The 18,530-nt window shown below is 34.9% G+C and overlaps 2 protein-coding genes across 2 annotated transcripts; one reads left to right on the top strand and one right to left on the bottom strand.

Annotated features, from left to right (window-relative positions):
* The first annotated feature begins 333 nt into the window (after positions 1 to 333).
* Positions 334 to 2,777, top strand: LOC147410869 (Leucine-rich repeat protein kinase family protein). Its single transcript, XM_086441029.1, has 2 exons — positions 334 to 1,570; positions 2,386 to 2,777. Exons 1-2 carry the CDS (start codon positions 334 to 336, stop codon positions 2,745 to 2,747), a joined length of 1,599 nt encoding a protein of 532 aa, XP_086297155.1. The 3' UTR covers positions 2,748 to 2,777.
* A 1,091-nt stretch (positions 2,778 to 3,868) lies between these two features.
* LOC147410868 (thiosulfate/3-mercaptopyruvate sulfurtransferase 1, mitochondrial-like) lies at positions 3,869 to 18,006 on the bottom strand. The gene is made up of 12 exons (XM_086441054.1): positions 17,783 to 18,006; positions 14,081 to 14,263; positions 13,620 to 13,679; positions 13,340 to 13,402; positions 12,361 to 12,485; positions 12,119 to 12,281; positions 9,488 to 9,547; positions 8,572 to 8,630; positions 7,238 to 7,319; positions 6,637 to 6,700; positions 4,314 to 4,381; positions 3,869 to 4,225 (listed from the first exon to the last, which is right to left on the bottom strand). Exons 1-12 carry the CDS (start codon positions 17,882 to 17,884, stop codon positions 4,130 to 4,132), a joined length of 1,125 nt encoding a protein of 374 aa, XP_086297180.1. The 5' UTR covers positions 17,885 to 18,006; the 3' UTR covers positions 3,869 to 4,129.
* Positions 18,007 to 18,530: the final 524 nt, after the last annotated feature.

The following is an 18,530-nucleotide window of genomic DNA, read 5'->3' as shown; positions in this document are numbered from 1 at the left end:
TTTTACTAACGCCACACCAATTCCTATGAAAATACAAAAGAATTGCATATAGTTGGTGTGGCGTTAGTAACTCTCTAATCAACCCTTAGTCTTCTTCTTGATATTTGAATGCTCAAAAAATGCTGTCATGAGGAATCCTCAATTTAATTGACTACTCCTAATTCGGAGAATTTTACCATTTTTTTTGAAAAATTCGGATAATTTATGACTACGGACTCAAGTTGCATCCCTACATTGCATACAATCACAACCGTCCATTTCAAAATTTTCCAACCGTTTTAACCATCACCATAATTTAAACTCTCCCTCCTTCTCAAACTTCAAAACTTCTCCATGGCTTCCATGCCTCAAACTTTCCTTCTCTTCTCTCTAATATTAATCTCTCTTTCTCCAATTATATTTTCATCAATCATAGAAGATCTCAACAACCTAAAACCACCCCCAGATTTCAATGCAACGCTCACAAACAACTGTATCAAAAACCCATCTCTCAAATACTGCAATTCTACCTCCACAGATCTCCCTGACATCTTCAAATCCACAATTGTATCAAATCATCTCTGCAATGAATCCAAAAACCCAAACTGCCCTGATTTATTCACAAAGATAGATCTTCGAAATCGTCCAAAAACTGCACCCCTTTACTTATCCTTCACTTTCTTTTGGAAATATTGCCCTTTAACCATCATCTCCATCGATCTATCAAACAATTCGATCACGGGTTCTTTCCCTTCCGACATTCTGCATTGTTCCCAGATTCAATCTCTTGATCTAAGTTATAACGACTTCGTCGGTGATGTCCCATTAGAAAGTTTTTCTCCCTTGATCAATCTTACATTTCTCAATCTCTCTTACAACCGATTCTCCGAAAGCAAAATCTCAGATACCCATTTCTTCCAACGTTTTAATTCCTCGAGTTTTGTTCACTCGGGTCTAATCCCAAATTACCAGAAATTCAAGGTCAAGGCAGTGATCTTATTAATGGGTCTACCTATTTTTATTCTTTTAATGGTGGGTTTTTTGGGGTTCATTTGCTTACGTCGACCCGATTATTTACCATCATTCCTCCAACGCCAGCACAAGTTCACACTCACTATGCTCAACGTTGCGACTAAAGGGTTCTCGAGAGAGAATTTGGTGGGAAAGATTGGTGATCTCGAAATATATAGAGGAGTATTGAGAGATGGAGCCGAAGTTCGGATAGAGATCTATAGAGAGAAAATTTCAAGTGAAGATTACAAGAAATTTGCTGAAGAATGTAGGATTCTTGTTATGTTAGACCACAAGAACTTAGTTCGAATATTGGGTTGGTGTGATCAACGAAGACTACGGGCCATCGTAATAGAATGGGTCGAGGGAGAGAACATCGATATGTGGCTATCACAATCCCCGGCATGGAATCAAAGGTTAAAAGTCTTGATGGGAGTTGTCCAAGGAATGTGTTACCTTTATGAACAATGGCCTGAAGTTGGGTATGATCTCAAAACAAGTAGTGTGTTGTTATCCAAAGAAGATGGAGAGCCATTAATTTCGCGGTTTAGAGTTAGAGATCAGAATAGTAATTCAAAGAGTAAGCCTTAACATACTGATTTTCCATCTGTTTGTTTCGTGAGCAAATTACCAAAACAGTAAAATTTGTAAGTGTTTTGATACTAAAACGAGTCGTGAAGAATGCACGAGTCATGGTACGGGTATGTGGCTGATGTGGCAAGGTCACAAAACCATAGATCGTTTCCGTCGGGATATACAGGAAAAAGACGTGCAGTTCTGTGCCCTTGCCACATCAGCCACATACCCAACCGCGTAACAAGACCGCATGCATTCATCATTATTCTACCAAAAATGCCCTTTTAGCATCTTTTGTAAAATAGTATACAAATGAGTAAACAAATAGAAATATAATTGTTTAATGAAGTGATGTTCCCTTTCAAAATTTAGTTTATTTCAGCACTAGACGGCCTTGTAGGCAATTTCTGATGTCGATAGAGATTTGAAACTCAAAAATCATCATCTCTGTTAGAGTTAAGGTATTGTAGTTCTATAACAAAGGCTGTCCACTGCCTAAAATAAATAAAATCTTGAAAGGAAACATCACTGAACTAAAACAGTTATATTTCTATCTATTTACTTCAACAGGTGATGTGTATACTTGTTTTTTTTTTAAATGTTAAAAGGGAATTTTGGATCAAAACGCTGTTCATTTCAAAATTTACCATTTTAGCAAAATAACTTATTTACAAAAATAGTAAATTACCAATTTTGGAAATATGATGAATAGTGCACCATTTTGATAAAAAAAAATTTACATTCGGCGCATGTTTTATTAAATTACACTAGTTCATTTTTGTCTCATGTAAGAGTGTCCCTATTTTTCTTGGGTTTCAGATGTTTACAGGTTTGGAGTATTTCTGATGGAGATTATGACGAACAAGCGACCGCACAAAGAGATCAAACGAGGCGAAACAGGTCTAATCGAATGGATGAAAATGCATTACCCTGAGAATGTGTGGAAGGTGATCGACGAAAGGATAAAGAAGACGGGAATTACGTATAAGCAAGCCACACAAGGAATAGGCCTCGCGTTGATGTGTACGGACGTCTCTAACGATCAACAACCTAGCTTGGATCAGATATCTAACATTTTAACTCGAGTCTACGAATCATCTTCTCTTATTGTGACACCTCCCAACCATAAGAGATCTCATAGGGAAAGAGATGAAGAACATGGAGGCATCGAATCAGGATAAATTGGTTCTGTAAGTTCAAGTCGAAAATAGAGGGACAATTAAAATTTGATCTGAATTAGTACTCTGGTTAATGTTCAAATGGGGTGTGCCTGCTTCGGATGTTTAGATCCTAATATTAGATTGTCAGAATCAGATTATCGAAACTGATTTTCAGAATTCAGAACCTTGTTTGCCTACACTTTGTAGAAACTGATTTTAGAGTCTCCTTCTGTAGATCATATTTCAATTTTCAACAATTGTGATACACGAAGAGTACAAGCAAAAATGCCAAGAAATGGGTCGTGCCACATTTTTTTTATCCTGATTCTGTGAAGTCATAAATATAATCCTTACATAACGTAACTTCAGATTCCAGAATCAGAGTATGAATAAGAAAAGGTCTGTCTTAATATTCCCATCTTCTCGAAGCACAATTCTGTAAATTTTTTATCCCCTCTCGGGAATGTCATGCAATCTCAAGTTTATCCTTTCTATCAACAGTAATTGAGTCCCAAAAATTATAAGGGCTAAAAAGAAGTGAGACCAAATCGAATTGATTCGATTAGAGTGGATCAAAAGATGGTTGACATTTTCCTAAGCTTGATTGTAAAATAACAATTAAGATGACAATAATTTGTTTCCGATCAATGAGATGATCAACAGTTAAGATTTTGAGTCGTGATAATATGACTTGCCAGGTGGCATACTCAAATGACTCCATGATGTGACAAGTTCAGGTACCAAAGATCTGAACGCATCGGGATACACGATTGCACAAATCTATACGGAGGGGGTGCGGAGTTCTTCATTTCTAACTAAGCTCAAAGGCCTAAGAGTGCCTAGTTCAGGATGGGTTGATGCCAAAGGTTCGGATCCCGAGGCCAACAAAAGAAATGGGGGCAAAAAGGATATAAAAAATAAAAAGGACAAGACAAACACCTTAATTCTTCGAAAAATTACTCCAAACTTAAAAAAGAAAATTCCAATTATAGGAGAAAAGTACCCTTTAAACATGATAAGTTGCTTCTTCCTTCTCTTTGTATGAAGATAAAGATTGTTCCTTAATCTCATAAAGACTAAGCATCCAAGCATCTCCGATGATCTCCACTATTCAAGTTTATACTAAATCCAATAAAATGAAGTTTTGGAAATCTGGCTTTTGTCATTTTATTGTTTCTCACCTTTTTGTTATACCAAGAGTACTCAATTTAGAAAGTTGTGCTCACAAATAAATAAGAGTAGCCCTTAGTACAATTTCGATACAGAAACCCTGACAAGATCACATCTTAAAAAACTCCCTTGAGAAGCATTTGTTCCAGTTTCAGTCTTCCTCTCAATCCCGTAGTATCAAAGCAAACCTCATACAGTGCACGTTAGACTGTGAACCTCTTACATGGTACTGTTCAAGAAGTGGAGACGGGTGTATCTTCTGCCGCTCCCCATTCAGTCCAAGATCCATCGTAGATTGGAACATCAGGTTTTCCAAGTCGATGGAGACCCTGAAATGTGTCTGTCAGCTCACTTGTCTCTTTCATTAACCTTAAGAAAATTTACCATGTATTAGTTTATCAAAAAAGAAAAACTCACCAGAGCAAGAATGCACGCGGTTACGCCAGTGCCACAAGAAGTAACCATAGGGCTATCCAAAGAGAGGCCTGTCATAAGAGCAGTATTTTACAAATAAAATTAGTCAAATTATGCTTGGAAGAAGAGAGACCAAGTGCTCATGAATATTCCCCTTAAATCTCAAAGGCCAACCATGTGGATGTGTTACCATGAGATCAATAAAAGTGTCTCAACAAGGGAAAGATTCAATTCTCACCAACATGTTGCAGTATCTACCCAAAAGAAAAACATATTGCAGAAGAAGAGAGCTTATATTAGCTCACCAACTTTTACTTACAACACACCAATCACTCTGAAATTTTATGGTGTTCTAAGTAAAAGTTGGTCTGTTAATAGAAACACTCCCAAAGAATCATTGCTACTCATTCTTGAATATAAGGTCCCGTTTGGATACACTTAAAAAAGTAACTCTTTTACTTTAAAAAGTGTAAAAAGGTTGTTTGGGTTAACTTTTAAAAAAGTAAAAAATCTAAATTTTTGAAAACCTAAAAAGAAATTACTTTCTCCTATTTAAAAGGTACTTTCGCCTAAAGCTACTTTCTCCCACAATACTTTCTACTTTGCATCCAAACAAGACCTAAATCAAGTGAAACTTCATAAATATTCCAAGTTATACATGGTCTTAAGTATTAATGATATGAAGAGCCTTCCTGGTCTGAGAACCATGTAATCCCAAAGAGGTCATATTTGTATTCATATACTCTTCTTTCAACACAAATCCCTCGCTTGCTTAGCTTAATAAAAAAGTGTTTCCCTATTATTTACAAAGAACTTATATTTCGATACCAACCTTTTTGTGACACTAAGCAATGAACATGGTATCTGAAGGGTGGATAACCATTCTATTTTTTTTTAATGATCACACCCTTTTCAATTTTTTCAAGAAATATTCAATTTATTTTAGAAGCCAAACCTATTGCAGGGGGAAAGAAAAAAGAGGAGAAAAGATTACTATATAGGACAACCAGCCACTTCAAGTTACAATTCTAATAAGTAAGCTCCCAACTCACAAGGAAATCTTTAAAGGAGAATTCCTTTGAGTCATCAAAAGCTATACACCACAAAATAATTTTAAAAAGCCCTAGAAAAGAAATAATGATCTGTTGCAGAGATTGCTCTTTTCCAAGGAAAACCAACTATATCTCTCCTACCAGATGTTCCATCCGCAGATACAACACCATGAGATATGAGATTGCCAATCATTAGAATTCTATCTAAAGGTAGCCAAGCAAATGAAAAGGCAACTTTGATAGAGACCTCAGGAATCCAGATGGTTGTATCTGGGAAAACAGATATCATGGCATAAGCGATGAATCAATAAAAAGATTTGACTAAAAGATCACTATTACGACTCTGCAAACAAACCCGAAGTCTTCTTCCAAAGAATGGATGCTAGAGAAAAAACCCCGTATAATGGGATATGCAATAGACTCACTCCCAATCATTGAAGTTCCACAAGGAAGATATCCCCCTGACCAAGCTACAAAGTCATGAAGTGGAGAACTCTTTTTTGATGGAATGCAATAAAAATTAGAAAACTGCAACTTCTAGAGATAGTTAATAGCTCCAACAAGCCTCCCAAAATTAGATTTTATTCCTTCTCTGAACCCTGAAAGCTATCCTTCCACGAAGGTTGGCTGTTGTCGGATTGTCACCACGGTTGTTCCCTTCTCTTTTTTTCACCTTCTGTTTTTAAACCCTTTTTGGTGTTTCTATATTCTTATTTGGTGTGTTATATATAATTTCATTAACTAGTCATGAAAAGTTGGTGTGGCAATTTAAGCTCTCTATTCATATGGCTCTAGTGTGACTCTCTCGTAAACTACGTGTTCTGCAATGCCCTGGAATTCATCTATCTCTAGAGTAGAGATATTTGGAGTAACAGAATATGCTTTTTAAAGTCTTATCGGGTTGAAAAAGCAGATGAACTTTGGTTATATGACGAAACCTATACTTCCTCATATCTGGTTTGTCGAATAGGTCAACATCACACCAGTCTATTTATGTTTATAGCTCACACAACTACTAAAATGGTTCCCATTTCCTTTCATAAGGGGGAAAAAAGAGACGAAAATGAAACATCATCGTGGGCACTTTTCTTTTACTTCATTTCTCTTGAAATAAAGGCAATCCTTAGTTCAAAGATTTTGTTTCCCTCTTTAATTTAAAACATGGGTCAAAGGAAGAACTCTTCCTTAGGGCCATAACTTCAGTCAACTTCAGAAAATCAAGATAAATAAATAAATGCACTCGGGTCCTACTAATACATGGAAGGTGTCCTCACCTTCTTGTTCAAATCTTTCCTTCAGCTTGTTAGCAGGTAAGAGCGTCTGTGAACTGTCTAAGATCTGCAAGGAACCACCACATGAGTTAATAAATTCAGGGGTCTAATGCAATTCTCTTAACAATTATTGGGGCCATCCATATATTAAGAATCTCCGCAGGGTTCAAAGTTTATACATTCAGCAAATTGAAGAAAATAGCCATTACAGTCAAGCTAATAAAATCCAATTTCACAAAATATAAATCTATTTCTGTCATACATGTTTCTATGAACCTGCAAAACAGTTGGGCTACAGTAGACAATAAAATGAAATGTCTGAAATAATAAGAGAGCTTCTATTGCCACACTAATGCCACCCCAAGATGTCTGCTAATTCTTTGGTGATTTACATAGGAATTGGGGTGGCAATATCAAAAGTTGGTGTGGTAATAGAATCTCTCAAAACTAACCACCACCAACCTTTCTCTTCAAAACCTCAAAGACCCTACTTACATACTATATTCTTTCTTTCAATAAGTCAGATTCAAAACTTTAAAAAAAAAAAACAATAAAATCTCTACCCAATTATACATGGTAACCAATTCCCCTATGACCATTTTACCTGCCCAAAAGGAATGCACTTGCTGCCTGGAACATGACCGCTTCTTATTCCCTTTCGAGGCTCCGGTGCAACCCCATCAAACCTGCAAAGCAGATCCACATCTCAATCAAACCCAAGACAAGTTGCCAAACCTAACTATCCGAAATACATCCATGCTTGCAAACACAATGCCAAACTGAATAATACTACATTTAGATCTTCCTCGCTGACACAACATGCATGAGAACATTAATGCCTAGTTTTAACTACTAAGTTTCATCGGACTAAAAATTCGGGATCTAGTCGGTGAGTAACAAATGTTAACTAAAGATAATTGTAAAATGGAGCTTGATAATCAAATTCTCATTCTTAAAAATTAGATTGTGAAGCCTCAATGGTCGGTATTGGTGTTGTACGTGCTGAAAAAGGACATTTAGTAGCTTTTTATCATGAGAAGCTCAGTGGTTTATGACTCCAGTGCTCCATCTATGACATGGAGTACTTTGCCATAGTGCAGGCAATGAGACATTGGCATCATTAATTGGTGTAGAAAGAGTTCATCCACTACTCCAACCACGAAGCACTTTAATACATGCCAACTCCCATCCTCTATGGTTGAGGTACCATTATTTGCACAATCCTTATTCTTCTACTATCTTTCCACACACACAGGTTGAATTAACAAACGGTTGTTGGATGAAGAAATCTCAGCTCAATGTCTATTTGAGAAGGAACACGAAAGCATCTCCACAGCCCCATGAGAACTCTCAACCTCAATTGGAAAACATAATGTTTTTCCCCCTCTTGGCATTGATTCATTTTTATGTGTCTTCCATAGGGACCATGTTTTCCAACTCAAGAAAACCTTTCACAGTTGGAGCAATCATCCAAAGTATGGTTTTTAAGTTCAAAAAAAACATCGATTACTGATTGGTTTTGTTAATGTTAGTCCAACATTCTACTTCTATTCACAATGGTATTCAAGGGATTGGAGTGATTCTAGTCTATATTGATTACATAATAGTGATAGTTAATGATTACTCTGTTATTAAAGGCTCAAGCAGCATAGTGATCAAGGGAAGTTTGAAGCTGCACCCCTGAAAACCTTTTTCCTACTTTTAAATATAAACCTTAGAAATACTAACACAATCCAAAGCAGTGATGGAAATGCAATGAAAACATCCAAATAATTAGCATATACTCCGTGCATAAATTTTATATCTTCCTCACTGGCACAAGGTGCACAAGTCAAATACAATACACTTGTATTTTAATCAAAGTCGTTGGAAAGAGAAATGGATACAAGAATACGTAAAAACTTAATGTGACAATAGTCAAATAAGACAATATATAACCTGGCCTTTGATCGGGCATCTATATGTTGATATGTTTTGTCCTCAATGTTTCTTTTAACCTGAAACATATGAAATTAACTATGAATAATTTGTATGTAAAGCATGTAATCATACTAAACTTAGAACAATCATCGTTTGAGTCATAACTCGTAAAGCACAAGTTTTCGTGAAATATGGCATGCCTACTTAAGGAAAACAAGCACTGAGAAAGTTATTAATACTTCTTATTTATATTGTCTATTATATTTTTGCTAAAGAAAAAAGTTCAAATCTGAATTTGGTTCTCAACGAATTGGACTAATTGCATTCAATATGTTTTGGAAAGAAAGGTATTTGGGATTCAGTCATTTAAATTTTACACAAAAAATGGTTAAACAAAATGTTATGTTGAACATTTTTTAGAACAAGAAATCCACAATGGGGATTACAATATTTTGCAACCACCAATGTTTTTATAACTAAAAATAATTTGTCAGAAAAAGAAGAGGTTGAGAAAACCTACCAATTTAACTGTCACAATGACAACCACAGTGTTAAAATTAGTTGAATTCTTGGCAAATTAAGTTGAATTTTGTTTATTTTTAACTTGGTGAAGAGAAAGTTACCTGTACTGCTTCAGAAAATTTTAGACGGATGAAACTAAAAATAGATTAGTGTTTAAATTTTCCTTCGAGATATTTTTTAAACGAAAAATTATCAATCCATTAAGGGTTACTTGAGTTAGCAACAACTTCAAGGGACTGAAAATAAGGATCAAATGCTGCTCAAGTTCAGTATCCTGAAGTTGTTCTCAAGTATAATTTTTCTCTGTAATTTTGTGGTTCTTCGTTATCTATAGATCTATCATGCATCTATAGATCCAATTTTCCAAATATTTAAATGAGCAGAAATAAAATTAAAATTTGAGGAACCAAACCTGTTCAAGCGTCCAAACAAGGTGTGGTTGAAAGTTGGTTTGAAATGTGATTGGAGCAACCTATAAAACATGAATTCTCTTAGGAAAAACATTCAACAGAATTAGATATCAAAAGAAGTAGAAATTGGTGCGCAACAATTTCTATCTAGCAAATACCACGTAAGGAACGTAAGAGTCTGATTTTCCTATTCCAACAAAGGAAAGAAAAAAGAATAACACATGTTAGGGTTCCTTCAAAGACAATTTCCAAAGGCCCATGTTATTATCATATTTTCTTCTTCTTCGAACTTTCTTTCTAAACCATAACTTCTCCTTCCACTTTTACATAATCTTACTGCATCTAAGTTAGGGTTTTCTCTTTTATGCCCTTTTGGAATGTTCGGGTGTAACATCTGATTTCAACCAAAACTGGAACAAGAGATTAACACCGAAACATGGAATGTTTTAAATGTCTCAGAATGTTCCAATCGAAACTGTTTTGATTTTTCACCTGACAAAAAATTGCCTCGAAAAGAGATTTTAAGCCTTGCCAGTAAAAGAAATCCCTAATCCGTATGTTAAATCAGTCAATCAACTAGAGGATATGTTTGCCAAGGAACTTGGACGTAATCAGTTGAATCAGGTTTTCTTCAGCATTAACGATTTCTACGCTCCACTTGAGAGGGAGTGCTAGAATTGCGTTCTTATGACTAATCTTTAGTGGACACTAAGTTGGAGTAGTTTTGTTATTTTATTTTTCTTCTGACCTATTTGTGGTATGTTGGAAATTTGTTGGGAATGATTAATATAAGAGAAATAATAGGTTCATTTTTTCCGTGTTCTTTTCCCCTTCTTGTTTTATATTTTGTCATAAACCCTAACTTCTTTCACTTTTACATTTATAAGCATCCATGTCCTATAACGACTCTCTACTTCCCTGGGGATATTAGGTTAAGCAAACAGTCTGATTTAGGTTCTAAAATACAGGAGACAATAAAGAAAATTTTGGAGTGCAGATATCGATCCTTATGAATTAGATAATTTTTATGTGGAAAAGCTAATGAAAGGAGGTGAAGAATCAAAGAAAGAAACATCAATACCACCAGATCATCTATACTTGGGATATAATGGACTCATCTATTCTATCGATTACCTTCATGGATATCTTAGGACTAAGAAAAGAGTGTCCCTCCATTGTATAGGGAGCTCCATCCTTCAATAAATATGATTTTCACAACACTTCCTGCGATGCAATTATTTATTTCAAAGTAGGTTTCACAGTCCTTCCCATGATTCATTGAACAACGACGTGATGTGCTCTTGGCTACTTCTACTTTAATGTGAAATCTAGTAGATTGTAGATTCACTAAATGCCCTTGGATGGTCTCGGACTTTGGCAGACTAGGATGATCAACTCAATCATTGCTGATAAACTATGAGAAGAATTAGTTGTAGGAAAGGTATATGGTGGACGATAAAGAGTTCCTGACCTAACAACTTAAAAAGTGGTTGGAATTAAAATAGCGTCGGTTTCTAATATCCGAGAGGAATGAAAAAATCCTAACTTTTAAAGGAGTGAGCAAATCTCACAAGTGTCTTCCTCCACGAAAGGCTATCACATCGTATGCAATATGCAAATCTTCTACCTCAATGTTGAGACCTCAGCTCATAAAGCATTAGAAGTCCTCGAAGCACCAAAATGTACATCATGAATTTCGCAACTAAACGTTGACATTGGATTAGTCGAAAAAGAATTATCGTTGATTTTTTTGTGCAAGGTGACCATCCAAATGTTAAAATGATCCTAGAATTGGACATAACATGACACTTACAAACTAAATGTTAAGATGCCCTGTGTTTTGGATATGGACAATCTGGATCAAGGTCCAGAGAACCACATTTATAGTCATATTCCCATGTTTAAAATCTAGTTTCTTTTCATGTTTAAGTTTACTCATAAACCGAGACATTACTGAAACATTACGATACATTCCATGCATTCAAAAAATGAGTCTTTTAAAGGAGAACAAGGTCAAGGGGGCTGTCATATATGGCGTGTTGTGAGTGCATTTGTGTGTGTGCTCTAGACAAGGTTTAAAATCCAATCTCGAGGCTAAGTAACAGTCGGGAGAAAAACTGAAACTTCCTCAACCAATACATTCTGAGAAGGTACAAAGCTTTAAATCATGAATATAGATACATGTATATGCATAAGGTGTTTCAAGATTGGAGATCCTACTGCCACTTGTTTAATTAGTTTGTAAGCATATCAATATGAAAGGTCCTCTTCAGGCCAGCTAACCAACATAATCATGGCAAAACTCAACCAAAAGAGCAACTCCCCAGGAAGCAAAGTCTTACTATTAATCCTAAATCCTATCATTTAAAAGGAAATACTTCAATTTACCTTTCCCATGTGAATGCAAATCATGCAGTTTACTTATATCAGAAACAATAACAGTATTTCCTTTTTAATTGATGATAAAGCAATGGTCCAGAGGCTAAGAAATAGGTTGACAAGCTTGGAAAAGAAACTAAAATTACAGCATATAAAAGGAATCCAAATGACAAAGCCCAATAATAATAGAATAGATGACATGAAATAAACCAACCAAAATGCCATATTTTGAGATGGATAAATAACACACTTACGACTTGTCCAGTATAAACTTTCTCTATTGCTTCACTCGCAGCACTAGCTTTCAAAATAGCATCTCCAGAAGCACTAGATTCAACATCAAATCCTGAAGCACGCCATTGTGGCAAACCTCCATCTAACACCCAAACTCTATCATGCCCAAACACTCGGAACATCCTTTTCATTCAATTATAAAATTTGGAAGTTAGACACGATTGAACTTTGATCAGTTGTTTGAATAAAGATCATAACTTACCACCAAACACGAGCTGCACTGAAAATTCCCTTGCCATCGTAAACAACCAGCCCATCTTTGTTCTCAATACCAAGGGCAGAAACCGCAGCAGCAAAAGCTTCCTCTGATGGTAACATGTGTGGCAACTGATCCAAATTATTTAAATCAAGGAGAGGAAAAACGTTATGATGATCATTTAGTACGGACCCGTAACTCTGTGTTAGTGTGTGTCTGTTGGAAAGGGAGGAGGTGATGTTGAGGTCTAGATAAGAGAGACTTGGTCCAATGCGCTGCCCTAGACCATGTAAAGTGAACTCTAATTAATCATGGATCAGGGCACCCTCCACTAGGACTTTTGTCTCCCATTTATGTGCAAATACCGATTACTTTTCCAACTACAAAATGTGGAACCCAACTAAATTATCCTATTTATTTTAATTTTTTCTACGAGTAAAGAATTTATTAAAAGGTGGTCGAGAAGACCAACCAAAGGATACATGGATAAAAACTAAAACCAAAGGGAAACCTCCTCACCAACCAAAACAAATTATCCTACTTTTCGGAAACATCTAAAATGAAGATAAAGACAAAAATATCAAAGAAGGATTTCGTCGTGCAGGTGGGACCCATGATATGACATTTAGCTCTCTTTTACTCTTCTCTTACCCTTTTTTAGTAACATCATTGAGACATCTAGTTTGCCGTTATGTTCCCTTCACAATAAATGCTGGACATAAAACTAATGGAAATTGCAACAAAATGCCATCCAAGAAATAAGGAAGAAAGCACTAAACTGAAAAACCCTTCCTCGCAATAAATAATGAGAAAAGGTCCTTCAAAAGAAGGAATTATCAAACAATGACGAGAACTTCTAATAAAAAAGGAAAATGTATTCCTAAATCAATGAAAGTAAAATAATGTGTTACAAAACATTAAACCAAATGCAAAATTCAGAATAATAAATATGAGTAAAAAAAGATGCCAAAAGAAGCCATCTTACATTTGTGATACGATCTGATATTCCATCTACATCAAAGAAAAGGGCACCAGGAATGTGGGCAACCTATGCCAATATAACAGAGAACAGTAAAGTAAAACAGGTAGATATGATACAAAGAAGGGATATAAAAAAAATGCCTTTCCTGATGCCTTTTAAGAGACATTGTTCTGAATCATATATTAAAATTTTCTGAGAACTTGACTGAATAACATAATACATTAATTGGTCAGAGCACAATGTGACATCTAACTAAGGTTCAAAATTAAATCTTACTCAGTACCTGATATTCTTGAATTGGATTTCTCTGCTCGTCTGGCATGTACCAGGATGCATCCAACACCTAAAGAAGCATGAAATCCAGAAGTCAGAAAATAAAATTATGTATGAAATTCCTACTGCTTACAGCCTCGTTCAAATGCCTGTTTTTTTTTTTGATAGGTCAAATGTCTGCTTTTTTTATAATGACAAATATGCTATTGTTACATATATCACTCAATTTCTCCATCAAAAGCAGAAGGCACTAGCGCTTCTTTTTTCTCTCTTTTGTTATTTAAAAGACAAAGCCAATAAGAATTTTTTTTTTGTTTTTTGTGGATGGATCTTTCAAAAGAACTAAATCTAGAACATTGTCGAAGGAATTCAACCACATGTATTAAAGTATAAACAAATCAACCACTAGTTCATAAGGAGTATCGGACTAACTCCTAAACTAGGAAAAGATACAATAGTATTGAGTAGCACCTTAACATCAGGCTCCCTGAGATTAGCATGCAACCAATCAACAGAAATAACAGGTTCCTTGGTTGACAGGGATTGAGTTGAAGAGATAGTTCTACACGCTGAAGAAGCCATAGCATATCGTACCAAACAAGAGGCTTTAGATAACAAAGAAGAAGGCTTGACGCATTTGTGAAATGCTTTCCTCTGCAAATAAAGGGAATAAAGTAGGATAAGACCTCAACCACAATAGCACAACAGGAGATTCCACAAAGTAATTTCCTGAAAGTAGAAAACCAGGGCTTCTATTATCAAAATTTTATTTTTCTTAACCAAATAAGAGAAATCACATAAGAAAGTGAAGGTTGTGGAGAGATAGATAGGCAGCCCTTGAAATATAGCTCCTTCTCCAAATAGATATTTGGAAGATAAAAAATTAATGACAATCAGGAAAAGTACTTGGAAATTGGATAAGTCACAGATACAACAGAATCAAAACATTGCTCAATTAGATAGAATAACCAATAACTCAATACCTTGCATCATCTCTTGCTACAATATTTTCTAACATGGACTTAGATGATGGTACTAAACGAGTCAGGAAACATTAATCCGTAACTCTCTTTGAATTATTTACATTATTGTTATTTATAAGTTGATTAAAATCATTTATATTTATATATTTACTTTTTGTAGAGTTGATAAGTGCTAAAGCTCCAAAGTTGGATGGTGGAGCATTTCATGGTATGTTTCACCTATTCTGACATTATCCAAAGGGAAATGTTCAGCACCCTAAGTTTTACCACACACTTTAACAAACGTTTTTTGTCCTACATGGGTTAGAAGTTTTGGAATGGGCTGATTTTTGGTGAGGATGATCTCTATGATTAGAAGATCATCCTCCCCAAAAATCAGCTCATTCTGAAATGTTTAGCCCCATGTTTACACGTTGAAAAATCGTGGACCGTCCATTTTTTGTAAACCATTTTTGATGGGGTTAGAAGTTTTGGAATGAGCTGATTTTTGGTGAGGATGATCTCCTCACCATAGAGATCATCCTCACCAAAAATCAGCCCATTCCAAAACTTCTAACCCATGTAAGACAAAACACGTTTGTTAAAATGTGTGGTAAAGCTTAGGGTGCTGAACGGGACCCTTATCCAAAACAGTCCCATATATGAGGATTGTACACACTCAAGAAAACCTCATGTAGCTACACACACAAAACAATTGCCTATTGTTTTGTGTATGTGATTTTACATGCTAAAGAAGTCTATGTATGTGATTTTACACACTAACGCCACTTAATGTATTTATATAAACAATTGCCTATCGTTGTTAGTACCTATGAACCATGGAAGTCCGATTGTGATCTATCATTTATGTCCTTCTTTAGGGTGAAACAGGTAAGAAAAAAATTATTCTATTTTGGACCGAAAATTGATTACATACACAAAATATTTTTTGGACCGAAAATTCATTAGCTTTTTTTTTTTTCTTTGTATGTTGTGTACAAGATTTTGGGACATGTCAATGCATTAAGAGTGATATTGATACATTTGTTTCATTTCTATGTCGGATTTGCGTGGAGGAAGATATTGTCATGTTCAGACTTCAATTTTGAGGAGAAGATTTTAGGAGTAAATGTTAACTTCAATTTTAAACTTTAGAAGGAGCTTAAAGATATTTGAATTGAAAATTAATTATGTTTTAATTTTGAATGGTTCTATCTTTGATGGTATTTTGATATATAGAACTTAATCATGAATAGTTTGAAATTTGATTTTTTTTTTTTCTGAATTATTTTATAATTGATGATATTTTTATTTGTTTTGATGTTATTGTTTTGAATGTTCCTAGTTGTAGATGTTCTTAATCTCAATAGGTTACAGGTAAGATGTTGGGACAAATGGATTATATTATGTTTTTGTGTGTTATTAGATTTAGTTGTTGATATTTTTAATTTGACAACTTAGTCTATAAATCTGATTTAATATGCTGTGTCATGTGTCTCCCGTCATAGATTATTCAATTGCATTTTGTCAGTATATCTATTTGATTGCATGATATTGTAGAAATTTTTATTACTAAAGTGAAAATTTAGGCGAAAGTAGGTAAAATTTTGGGTGAACCAAGATTCAGGTAAGAAATCGAGTTGGTTATCCACCTAAAATTTGGGCAAAAAATCGGATTTGGGTAACACCCTAGCATGCGGGTAAAAAACCGGGTATAGGTATGTGTGTCTCACTTCGGGTATGGAGTCAGTAGAGGCCTTACCCGACCCGTTGCCAATCCTAATAGGGGAAGAATCATGTGCAAGGGAGGGATAAAACTATCTAACAAAAAAGATACCATCCTAGTGAACATATCCATGTCCTTTGATCAGCCATAGTAGCAATGGAATACAAAAAATCTCAGTAATGAGATTTGTACTAGACTCATCTCCTAATCATTGAATTATCTTGACTCCAAATAGACTAGTTTCCACTTGTTCTCACTTCCAACACTAGTCACAATTCTCTCATACATGTCCTTAATTGTGTCAATATATACATTATGGACTACTTTCTTTTCTAGTATTGACCAAATTAATCCTTTAGATACTTTGTCAGTCGGTTTCTCCAAGTAAATAAAGTCCTATGGAGATTCTTCCACTTTTCTTTGAACTTCTCACATATGTCTCTGAGTAAGAGATATTGCCTCAATGACTGACCCACCCAACATAAAACCAAATTGGTTCTCACATTTTTTCTTACCTTAAACTTTGTTCAATCACTCTTTCTCATTGTTCCATAGTGTTGCTCATAGTTTTAATCCTTGATAGTTAATACAAATTTGTATGTCTCCTTTATTATTATAAATCAATACTACGATGTTTTTTCTCCATTCATTTCAACATATTTTTAGTCTACAAAATATCATTAAACAACTTAGTTAGCGAGGACAATCCAAAACTTTCCATGCATTTCCATACTTATATCAAAATACCATCTGGTCCTAACGCCTTACATGATTTCATCTTTGCTAGTGTTGTTTTCACTTAAGAAATGTTCATTTTACATAAATATGTGTGAAATTGAATCTCCCATGTATCTCATGCTAATCCAAAAGTCTCTTGTGTGGGCCTCACTAACATAAATTTTGTAAAATAACCATCCCAACTTTCTCTATTTTCTTCATCTCTTACCAAAACTCTCTCACAGTCTCCTTTAAATGACCTAACAGTGATTTAATTTCTGGCTTCCTATTTTCACTAAGGTAATTAATACTTAAATAAAAAATAGATGGTTGGTTGAGTATTTCAAAGTCTAAATATCGTTGCAATATACAGTTCTTTCCCAAGTAATGAAACAATTGGCTTTTAGCTTAGGAGGTTCATCACCCTAGAAGTGATCTTGGAAATTCTCTAACATGTCGATTTTTTCAGATAAATAACAATTAAAAATTACAGAAAAAAAAAAAAAAAAAAGCAAATACTCATAAAACCTACCAAGAAAACCAATCATCAACCACAAAGGAGAACCAAAATCTTATGAAAACCCATCTTTTCATCAAATCGAGAATCAACTAAACAACCTAAAAATATAATAAAATCAATAATTAATTTTATTTAAAAAAAAACTAAAAAGAGATAGTAATCAAAAGCCACAAACAAAAACTGATTACATGAATTAAATAAATAAATAACAGATCTTCCAAAGATTGGAGACAGAGATTGAGAATTACATCGATGAAGGAAGTAAAGATTTGAGGGTTGTGTATGTTGGAGGTAGTGCATCGAATCGACGGAAGTCCAATGATCGATCTTGTTAGAAGGGCAGATGCCATTTAATCACACAAAGATCTCTACGAACATCAATTATAACCGATTTCCGAGATACGGTTCAATCTTTCTCCAACTCCAAAGAGAAAAATCCAACCACAGTGGAGAGTGGACAGACCGACATAGAGAGCAGAGACAGTATATTATTATTATTATTATTTTAGAAACCTTGCTAAAATCGTAGAACATGCAAGGTATTGGAATTTGGAAGAGTCGTGATGATAATCGATTGAGTTTGCCACGTGGGGTACTCAGATTCTCACGATTCTTATATACTCCGCTGCACTGTCCCATAAAAGAAAGCGTTGTCTATTGGAAATGTTTTACAATTCGTCGAGTCGACACATAACTCGGACGAGTCAATTAAATTTCGATTTGCCCCCGCAGTTGCAGGTAGGCCGTAGGACTGTCGTGGATCGTGTTCAGATTGGGTTGAATTGGTACCGATTCGATAAGGTTAGGATCGGATCTGGAACTGGTACGATAAGTATTGGATCGGGCTCTTAATAAATCAGATTTTTATCGAATCTCAGTATTAAGACCCAAATCTGAGCCAATAATATCAAGTCATTTTCGAATTGAACCAAACCCAATTTGATGTACAAAATCTAAATAAACTTCATATATTTAAATAAATATATAATATAATTT

The sequence above is a fragment of the Akebia trifoliata genome, chromosome 1, assembly GCF_017979445.1.
Source record: "Akebia trifoliata isolate Shusen 1 chromosome 1, ASM1797944v1, whole genome shotgun sequence".
Classification (NCBI taxonomy): domain Eukaryota; kingdom Viridiplantae; phylum Streptophyta; class Magnoliopsida; order Ranunculales; family Lardizabalaceae; genus Akebia; species Akebia trifoliata.
This window is presented reverse-complemented; position numbering and strand designations above follow the sequence as displayed.

Bases quoted from the DNA above. Each gene is read 5' to 3' on its own strand.
- LOC147410869 (XM_086441029.1), top strand. From the start codon at position 334: ATGGCTTCCATGCCTCAAACTTTCCTTCTCTTCTCTCTAATATTAATC. The intron at 1,571-2,385 runs GTAAGCCTTAAC...CTTGGGTTTCAG, and splicing joins TCAGAATAGTAATTCAAAGA to ATGTTTACAGGTTTGGAGTA.
- LOC147410868 (XM_086441054.1), bottom strand. From the start codon at position 17,884: ATGGCATCTGCCCTTCTAACAAGATCGATCATTGGACTTCCGTCGATT. The intron at 13,680-14,080 runs GTGCTACTCAAT...ATGCTTCTTTAG, and splicing joins TCAGGGAGCCTGATGTTAAG to GTGTTGGATGCATCCTGGTA. The intron at 7,320-8,571 runs GTTATATATTGT...TCTGCTTTGCAG, and splicing joins GATGCCCGATCAAAGGCCAG to GTTTGATGGGGTTGCACCGG.